Source organism: Octodon degus, unplaced genomic scaffold (assembly GCF_000260255.1).
Source record: "Octodon degus isolate 3935 unplaced genomic scaffold, OctDeg1.0 scaffold00033, whole genome shotgun sequence".
NCBI lineage: Eukaryota > Metazoa > Chordata > Mammalia > Rodentia > Octodontidae > Octodon > Octodon degus.
Window position 1 is genome coordinate 16738584 of NW_004524609.1, and position 9625 is coordinate 16748208.

The window sequence follows — 9625 nt, forward strand, 5'->3', positions numbered from 1 at the left end:
TGGCAGTGTGGGGGTGGAGACCAGGGCTTCCCACATACCAGGCAAATACTCTACCCCTTAGCTGTGTCCCCAGTCTTTGTCACATTTTTCTACTTTATATGTCTCTCCTCCATTAGACCTTAAAGCTTCTTTAAGGTAGCAGGAAAATGCCATTTGCAGCCAAAATTCCGTACATTCAAATATCTGTTTTGCTATTTCTAGGAAGAGTGGAAATAGCCTTAATTTTTTTTTTTTGAGCCCTTTCTTTTTTTTTTTTTTTTTTTTTTTTTTTTTTTTTTTTGTCAGAAGCTTGCTTGTAGTTGAGGTTGGCCTCCTATCCACTATGGTATGGGACCCAGGTTGGCCCAAACTTGCAGCGATCCTCCTGCCTCAGCCTCCCAAATGCTGGGATTACAGATATGCACCACCATGCCTGCCTAATTTTTGTCATATTTGAAAAGGAATAAATGTCCTAATCTTGGAAAACAGTTGTAAAAGACAAAACAATGCACAGAAAAGTTTCTGGGGAAGAGGTTGCTTTAAAGGACCTCTGAATTGATAATAACCTGTCATAAAAATAGATGATGCCGCCCTGATTAGGACTCAGAGTACACTGTTTACGGCTCCCTTTTCTACCTGGTTTATTGCCCAAGTGACCCGAGAGAAGAATGTACCATGGCCAGTCTCTAAATTGCAAAATTTCTGGTCACTTTTGCCTCTTCCTGTCTTCTTTCTACTTCTTCAAAATAACTGTCTGTCTGTCTGTCTGTCTGTCTGTCTGTGCTGAAGATTGAAACCAGAGAGTATGGAGCTATATCCCCAGACCTTCTCACTTTTTTATTTTGAGATGTCTCAGTCTGCCGCTCAGGCTGCCTCTAGCTTGTCCTACTCTTCCCTCAGCCTCTCAACATCTCAAACTACGTCCTAATTTTCCACTTCCTCCTCCTCCCAGAGGTTCTTATGTCATGATTATCCACTTAGAAAATTCTTCTGTCCCCTGGATTATCTTTAAAATACCAGTCTGGCCAGGCCACCTCTCTGGCCGAAAGTCCCCAGCGTGCTGACCTCCTTCATTCACCCTGCTGCTGTCCTGCCCACAGATTCCACTTCCTTTTGGGTCTGAGTCTGACTTGGTAAATTCTGCAGTGCCATTTCAAGAACATTCCTTTTAAATTCCATTTCAGAACTTACATAAACAGTTTATTAAGCAGTAGCAGCGTGTGTCCCTTTTCCTATCCTTTAACGTCTTAGACTCCATAACGTTAGGGGCACTTTTGACACTTAGAAATCAATTAGAATCTGAGAATGAGAATTCAGTAGCACAGTGTTGGAGAGTTGCTATTTGTTCTCAGCACTGAAAAGAAAAATCTCATTCTAAGAAAACTTACGAGCTGGGTGTAGTCATGCAGGCCGAGGATCCAGCACTCTGGGAGGCTGAAGCAGGAGGATCGCAAGTTCAAGCCCAGCCTGGGCAGTTTAATAGTTTAGCCGGCCTGCGTCTCAAAGTAAATAAATAGGGGGCTGGGGTTGCAGCTCGGTGTAAAGACCCTGGGTTCAATCTCTGGTTCCAATCAGTAAATAAATAAACAAACAAACTTATAAACACACACATATGTACACACACATACATTCAGTCTAATCCAGTTCATAGCTCTGGGTGTCCCACCTGTTTAAAGCCCTTCGGCCACCCTCTCAGCTCAGTCCTGAGCTGCCAGGAGTGGGGTGGGGGAGATGAGAAGTGAGAGGGAGGTTGGGCAACTGCAGAGAGGGTGCGGGCAGTAAGGGTCTTGGCCAGGCACTAAGAAAACTGTCCTTTCTTTTTTATTTTCCTTTCTTCCTTCCTTCTATCCCTCCTCCCTTCTTTCTTTCCTTCCTTCCTTCCTTCCTTTTTTCCTTTTTCGTCTTCTCTTCCTACCACTTTTTCCCAGTGTTAGGGATGAAACCCAGTGCCTCCTGCAGCTAGCCAAAGGCTCTATCCCTGAGCCATACACCCCCTCAAATCTTAACTTCTGGAATTATTACTCCAGCGTCCATCTGGCTTGCATTTTGGATAAGGGAGATTATTCCTGCTTCCTTCACAGTTCAGTCAGCTTCTTCCAGTGCCAGCAGGCCCGTGTCACCGCCTCTGGGGGGGAGGGGCCCCCCTTTGCTCTGAGGCTCCCCTCCCGTGGTTCTTCCTAGGACCTTCCTTGCCCTTGCCCAGTAGCACTCAATGTCCCTTTGCTGCGGTGGGGATCTGGGCTGTCCTGGGGCTCTGATGCCCCTTCCTCTCAGCACATGTCACAGCAAGCGCCTGGTGCCCTTGCATGACCCTGGGGCTGTGAAGACCTGGGCTTGGGCGGTGTCCTTCCCAGGGGCTCACACTATGGACACCAGTGATGCCTTTCACCTCTGGAAATCTCTACTTACATCCACCCCTTAGCTCTGGGGCCTATGGCACCACAGGGTGGGGAGCACCCCACACTAGGAGTCATCTTCCCACCGCCCACTCCCACCCGTGGTCTCTGTAGGATGCCTGCAGTCTAAGCTTCTCTTCCTTCCCTGTCTTTTTACTAAGCTTGATTAAGTTCAGTTTTTGTTAGTTGTAATCAAGAGTCCCAACAAATATAAACCCATATTCACACCATACACAGAAACAAACTGTGGGCCAGGGCTATAGTTCAGCGGCACAGTGCCTGCCTGGCAGGCGTGAGGTCCTCAGTACTTAAAACAATAAAATAAAATAAGCTTCTACTCAATTAACTTATTAAGTGTTTTAAAAACACAGGGCTTTTACGAAGATGGTGCCAAAAGTGAAGATGGAAGCTCCTGCCTCTCCCAAAGCTGAAGCCAAAGTAAAGGTTTTCTGTGGCCCCTCCACAGCCACAGAAAGAAGAATGTCACCCACCTCCTGCCTTCCCAAGACACTGCGACTCCAATGGCAGCCCAAATACCTCAGGAGAGCACCCCCAGGAGAAACAAGCTGGACCACTATGCCATCATCAAGTTCCCCCTGACCACAGAGTCAGCCATGAAGAAGATTGAGGACAACTACACACTCATGTTCATTGTGGATGTCAAAGCCAATAAGCACCAGATCAAACAAGCTGTAAAGAAGCTCTATGACATTGATGTTGCCAAAGTCAGTACCCTAATCAGGCCTGACGGAGAGAAGAAGGCATATGTTCGACTGGCTCCTGATTATGATGCGTTGGATGTTGCCATCAAAATTGGGATCACCTAAACTGCATCCAGTTGGCTAATTCTAAATACATATTCCCCCCCATTAAAAAAAGCAGAAAAATATTAATAGGAAACATAGAAGAAGGTTTGTACAACTTTGGAGTAAGACCAGCCTATCTAAACAGCGCGTGAAGTATAAGGACCATAAAGGGAGAGAGAGACAATTTTATTTAAAGGCCTTCTCTGTGATGTGTAGAAATATGCACACTGAGTGTGGTGTTGCACGCCTCTAATCCCAGCAGCTGGGAGGCTAAGGCGGGAGAATTGCTGTAGGTTCAAGGCCAGCCTGGGCTACATATGAGCTCAAGGACAATCTGAGCCACATAATGAGCCTCTATCTCAAAAAAACAAAATAAATAACTAAAAACATTAACAGTAACCTATGACGACGATGGTGTTGCCATAGAAGAGAGTTATCACTCATACCCATTTGTGTGGCCTCTTGGGACAGTGACACTACAGTATCCATCAAGATCTCAGGTGAATATATCGGCTGTCTTGGTATTTCTGCTTCAAGTTAGCCACAGAAATGTTTACAAAAGTGCATTTTGGGAACTGGGGAGATGGCTCAGTGGAATAAGCGCTTCCCTGGCAAGCACGAGAGCCTGAGTTCAATCTCCAGTTCCGCAGGAAAAAAAAAAAAAAAAGTGCATTTTTGAACTATGACTACTTACTGGCAGCGCAAGTGCCTACGCATAGTTTCGGCCCTCCAAGGCCAATCACTAGAGGCTGGTTAATTAAACCTTATCTGTTCTGCAAAATGCTATGCAGCTGCATGAAGGAAGGGACTCAGACTGGGTGCAGGGGCTCACACCTGTCGTCCCAGCTATTGGGAGGGCAGGGCAGGAGGGTTGTGGAGTTGAAGCCAGACTGACTAACTGAGTGAGATCCTGGCTCAAAGTAAAACAATTAAAAAAAGTAGAGATACAGCTCAGTGACAGAGTGCCCTGGATTCAATCCTCAATACTGGCAAAAAAAAAAAAAAGATGAAAGAGGAAGAGGAGGAGGAGGAGGAGGAGGAGGAAGAGGAGGAAATCTATTCATATGTACCACCATGGAAAAAATGCCCTTGGCATAGTGAGATTTAAAAACTCACCCTGAGGGAGCCGGGGGAGACAGCTCAGTGGAATAAGCGCTTCCCTGGCAAGCGCAAGGGTCTGAGTTCAATCCCTGGTTCCACCAAAAATTAAAAAAAAAATTTTTTTTTTTCACCCTGAGGAGCAGTATTACAGCAGGATATGTAGAATAAGGGCTTATCTAACATAAAGGTAAGACGCTCAGGCCACAGGATCTAAAGGCCCAGCTTTGAGCCCTGCTCCTCGGATGTACTGCCAGGGAGCTGAAGGACTTAATTATTCTGGCATCAGTAATCTCAGAATCATGAAAATTAGTGAGTGCGTGTCTATCAGGCACTCTGGACAGGGCCTGGGGCAGAGCAAGCGCTCTGGAAGCATCAGCTGTAGCGATGACATAAAATTCTATTCATACCAAAGCACTAAGAGTGGCCTGAGGCGAGGGACAATGGGAGACCCTCACTTCTTCCTTTGCTTTTTGATTTTAACTCTATGAAAACTTCTGTTCCTTTCAAGTCATAAGAATGATAAAGGACTGAATGGCTCATGGAAAAAAAAAAAAAGTAGTAAGAAAATCAATGCTTTAAAAAATGAAGTCTACGAGGAAAAGGGGCTCTCCCTGGTGGAAGTGCGTTTATTTTTCAAAGGAAGAACGGTCAAGTAGGTCTTTTGGGGGAGGATTAACCTGGGATGCAGATTGGAAAATGGCCTAAGTATGAGGTCTCCCCTTTTACTGACAAATATTTTAGGGTACAACTTGGAAGTAAATGGAATACCCAGGATAATCCTTCGCTTTGGGACATGGAGAATGGTGTGGGGAAGCTAACACTGCTCTTGTCACTTGTAGTCCCAGAGGGGAAATGACCTCATTTCAACCCTGTGCTCTCTGTGGAGCGTTCTTGGAACCTGAGTTCTGAGCGTCTGCCTGCGAGTCCTCTCACGCTGTGCCTTGGTCCCCACTGCCACCTCTGTCTCCCCTAAGCTTGCTCATCACTGGCCCTGCCCTGTGGCTCTCAGTGGCATCCTTGACCCTCCCCCCGCCCCGACCTTCACAAGGACAAAGAGGTGGGCCAGCAGAGCTCCCCAGGCTACACTGGACTGTGGATTTCTTCAGTTTCCTCTCATGAAATCTGAAGCATTAGTCCAGGGTCTGAGTCTTACCTGGAAGGCTTTGTGCTAGGCTCCTTGATAAAGAAGGGCACGGTGAAGACGAAGAAGATGAGCAGAGCCAAGAGCAGGGGCCACAGGACACCTTGGCCCAGGTGAAAGGGTCTCCGTGGACAGCACCTCATGGTGGGGGACTGGGGCCTCGAGGGACACTTCTGCCAATCTCAGGGCCCAAGGCAGGGGCCGATGGTCTGCTGCTGTGTGCCAGCCGGAGTGCACACCCTTCCCCGGCTCTGGGGTGGGTCAGTCTCTGCCAGGGCAGGAAAGGAGGAGCCACCTTCGCTGCTCTAGGAAGTCTTACAGGCTGTTGAGGATTAAAGAAAGAGAAACTCCTTTTGTTCAAACAAGTTCACCTTTTTTTTTTTTCTTTTGGTCTCTGAAGCCAATTTCTGGATATAGAACTTTACGAGAAACAAGTTATGTGCACCTTACTCAATTTTCTTGCCTTATCTTCACCGGAACCATTGTGGTTCCAAGGCCACTCCAGGAGCAGGATGTTCTCGTGTCCCCATTTCACAGCTGAGGAAACGGGCTGGGCAAGCCTGCAGGTGCCCAGGCGTGGAGTGAGCTGTGGCCAGCCGGGGCTCACGTTCCTACAGGGAACAGCAGCGGCCCTGAGAAATCATTTACTCTGCAGAAGGAAGAGAAACAGTGTGGATTCTTGGGGGGAAACGGACAACGCAGAGCCATAAAACCAAGATCTGTGTTCTAGATTTCAAGAAAGCAGCAGAGTCAGAGAAGCAGCCTCCAGAAAGTCCTGCTGCTCCTAAAAATAGTGCTCCTGGGGCTGCCAAATAGCTCAGTGGATTAAAGCAGGCGCAGGGGCAGGGGTCCCATCCCCGGGCCTGCCCTGCTAGCCCCACCCCCAGGGGGTGCTGAGGCGGCAATTGAGACTGGGGGTGGTGGTGGGCGCCTGTAATCCCAGCACTTGGGAGGCAGTAAACAGGAAGATCACTAGAGTCCGATCTAGTAGTGAGACCCTGTAGACCCTTCCCTAAAATACAAAAAAAGGAATGTTCCTGGGCTGGTGAGATAGCTCAGTGGTCTAAAGCACCTGCTTAGGTAAGCTTAGGCAAGCGCAGGGGACCCTGGTTCGATCGGCACCACATGCCCCACGTGTCCCACCTGCCCCACCTACAGGGTGGGCCAAAAAAAAAAAAAAATAGTGCTCCTGGTGCCCTGAAGTGTTCTGCCCACACCCGGCAGCATGCTCCGCTACTAACGCACAGCTTCCCTTTCTCTACGCAAAGCCTTAACCAACTCTCTTCGCCTGACTCACCCCTCACTCTCAGCACTCCTAGGCTCTTGGCAGGTGCACTCACATTCCTCCACCTAGTGCCCACTTCCGATGCTGGGCAAAAGAAAAGCACATGTGGAGGCTTTTGCTTACCATCAACAACCAGTACAACCCGAGCAGGGTGTCCCTTTCCTGTCAGCCCGGGCTCAGAAAAAGGGACTGGGGTCAGTGCTGTCCAATATCTGCAGGCTCGGAGGGGCAGCTGAGCTCCGGAGAGCACCTGCACTGGGCTGCTGCTGGCGATCTCCACAGTACAGTGCGTTGAACTCAGACATCTGAAGGCCTGGGAGTGTGGGGGCCGATCCTGAGTTCATTTCCTGGTTCCAGCGCAAGGCTACTATGCTTCTTTATACACCACCAGCCAATAAGCTGTGAAAATTTATATGCAGTTTAGAATCGTTGAGAGAAAATCCTCAGGAAACAAGACAAGGATGTCCACTGTCACCACTGTTACCCAGTATAGATCTGGAGACAGCCAGAGTAACTATACAAGAGAAGAAATAAAAGGAATAACAATAAGAAAGAAAGCAGTTAAATTATTTTTATTTGCAGATGACCTGATACTCTACATAGAAGATCCCAAAAACGCCACTAAGAACACTGCTAGATTTAATAAACAAATTCAGTTGCATAGTTGGATACAAAGTCAACACTCAAAAATCATTGGCAGCCTTCCTGGACACAAATAACAAACTCACCTAGTGAGAAAGTAGGGAAACAATACCTTTCACAATATCATCCAAAAAAATGAAATACCTAGGAATCAATCTAACAAGGGATGTAAAAGACTTCTTGAAAACTACTGTACTCTGAAAAAGGATATTAAAGAAGATATCAGACAACGGAAAGAGATCCGTTCCTCTTGGGCAGAAAAACCCAATACAATGAATTGTATGTGGCCATACTTCCCAAACTTATCTAGCTTTAATGCAATTCCAATCAAAATTCTGACAGCATATCTTACAGAATTACAAGTTCAAGGCCAGCCTGAACTACACAGCAAGACCCTGTCTCAAATACAATAGAAAGGGGCCTGGGAGATGGCTCAGTAGAATAAGCGCTTCCCTGGCAAGTGCAAGAGCCTGAGTTCAATCCCTGGTTCTGCAAAAAAAAAAAAGGCAAGAATAGGGTTGGGCAGAGGCAAGTGATGGGTGGTTATACAGATCTAAATTCTGTTTGTTGCTTCTCACGGGTAGGAACTCGAGTTACATTCGGTTATAGCTCTCTTTGCAGCACGGAAAGGGAGACACCCCTATGACTGGAGGTTATACATGTAACTTTTTGGGGGCTGGCAAGATAGCTCAGCCAAGTAAAGTGCCTGCTTAGGCAAGCGCAGAGACCACTGCAGGATTCCTGGCGTCACCTGCCCGGCCAGCACCGCCCCCAGGACAGGCTGAGCCGGCTGCGGAATCCAGGGTGTAGTGGCCCATGCCTGTAATCCCAGCACGCGGGGGGCTTAATGCAGGAGGATCACTGTGAGTACGAGCTGCGTAGTGAGACCCTGTACCAACTACATTTAAAAAGTGAAATATAATAATAATAATAATAATAATAATAATAATAAATGTAACTTTCCCTCTGTTTTCAGAGCTTCTCTTGTGGCTGCTCTTTCTCAAAATAATTAGGTCAAAATAATTCGTACACTGAGAGCAGGCTCCTGTACCTGTGGTCCCAGTTGTTTGGGAGGCAGAGGCGAGAGGACTGCTTAAACCTAGGAATAATTTGAGGCTAACACGGCCAACAAAGAGATCCTGTCTGAAAACAAATGGGCTGGCGAAATAGCTCAGCAGTCTAAGCACTTGCCTGACAAGCTCAAAGACCAGGGTTTGTTGCTGGGTACCGCAGGCTGAATACTTTGTGGAAGGACCAGGTAGCTGTAGGAAAGTAAGTCTCTCCATCTAGCTAGAACTTGTGATCTTTCTGTCTCTGCTTCTCAGAGTGCTATAAAAGAGATATTGGGAAATGGAACAAAAATATTCAAATGGGAAGAACAAGGAGGGAGAGAGGAAAGGAAGGAGGGCTAGGAGTACAGGCGTGCACCACCACGCCAGTTTGGAATGGCTTTCTTAATTTCATATTTGGAATGTTCATTACTGGCATGTAGAAATCCAATATATATAATTATTTTTCTTTTTTGGTACCAGAAATCCAACTCAGGACCTTGTGACTTCCAGGCAGGCACTGTGCTGCTGAGCTAAACCCTTGACCATTTAATTTAATTTATTTATTTAGAGACAGGGTCTCACTCTGCAGTTAGGGCTTGCCTTGTGCTCACTTTTGTAGCCCCCAGGCTGGTCTTGAATTTGTAGTGATTCTCCGCGCTCAACGTCCTGAGTTCTAGGATTACAGGTGGGTGCTACCACATCCTGTCCCAGGGCTGGCTTGGCATGTGGGACTAGGGAATCAAACTTGGGATCTTGTGCTTGCGTAGGTGCTTACGCCTCTGAGCTATCTTGACCCAGCCCACTTTTTTTTTTTTTTTTTAAGAAAAAAAAGAAGGGCCAGGCCAGATAGCTCAGCAGACTAAAGCGCCTGCTTAGGCAGACTCAGGGACCTGGGTTTGGTCCTGGTGTGTCCTGCTGGCCGCGCCTCTGGGGTGTGCGCCTGTAATCCCAACACTTGGGGGGCTGAAAACAGGAGGATGACTATGAGTCTAACCTGTGTCCAACCCTATAGACCTGTACTAAAATACATAAAAAGAGAGAAAGAGAGAGAAAAACAACACAATTTCAAAACAAGAGAATAAGAGGGTAACAATGGTTAAAACATTGCATTTAGTTACCTTTAAATCACTGAGTACAGGGGCCGGGGAAATGGCTCAGTAGGATAAGCGCTTGACTGGCAAACACAAGGATCTGAGTTCAATCCCTGGTTCCGCCAAAAAAAA

General features: G+C 47.1%; 1 protein-coding gene across 4 annotated transcripts in view; it reads right to left on the bottom strand.

Moving 5' to 3' along the window:
• The window catches only part of St6galnac1 (ST6 N-acetylgalactosaminide alpha-2,6-sialyltransferase 1), a 23516-nt gene extending 16444 nt beyond the window's left edge, over positions 1 to 7072 (bottom strand). For 3 of the 4 annotated variants that reach the window (XM_023714131.1, XM_004630214.2, XM_023714132.1), the window contains exons 1-3: positions 6832 to 7072; positions 5869 to 6072; positions 5436 to 5745 (exon numbers count right to left, since the gene is read on the bottom strand). In XM_023714131.1, the coding sequence (XP_023569899.1) occupies positions 5436 to 5566 (131 nt within the window). In that variant the 5' untranslated portion in view covers positions 5567 to 5745; positions 5869 to 6072; positions 6832 to 7072. The remainder of the gene's footprint in view (positions 1 to 5435; positions 5746 to 5868; positions 6073 to 6831) is intronic. The other variant, XM_023714130.1, reaches the window with a different exon arrangement.
• Between the last annotated feature and the right edge of the window lie 2553 nt (positions 7073 to 9625).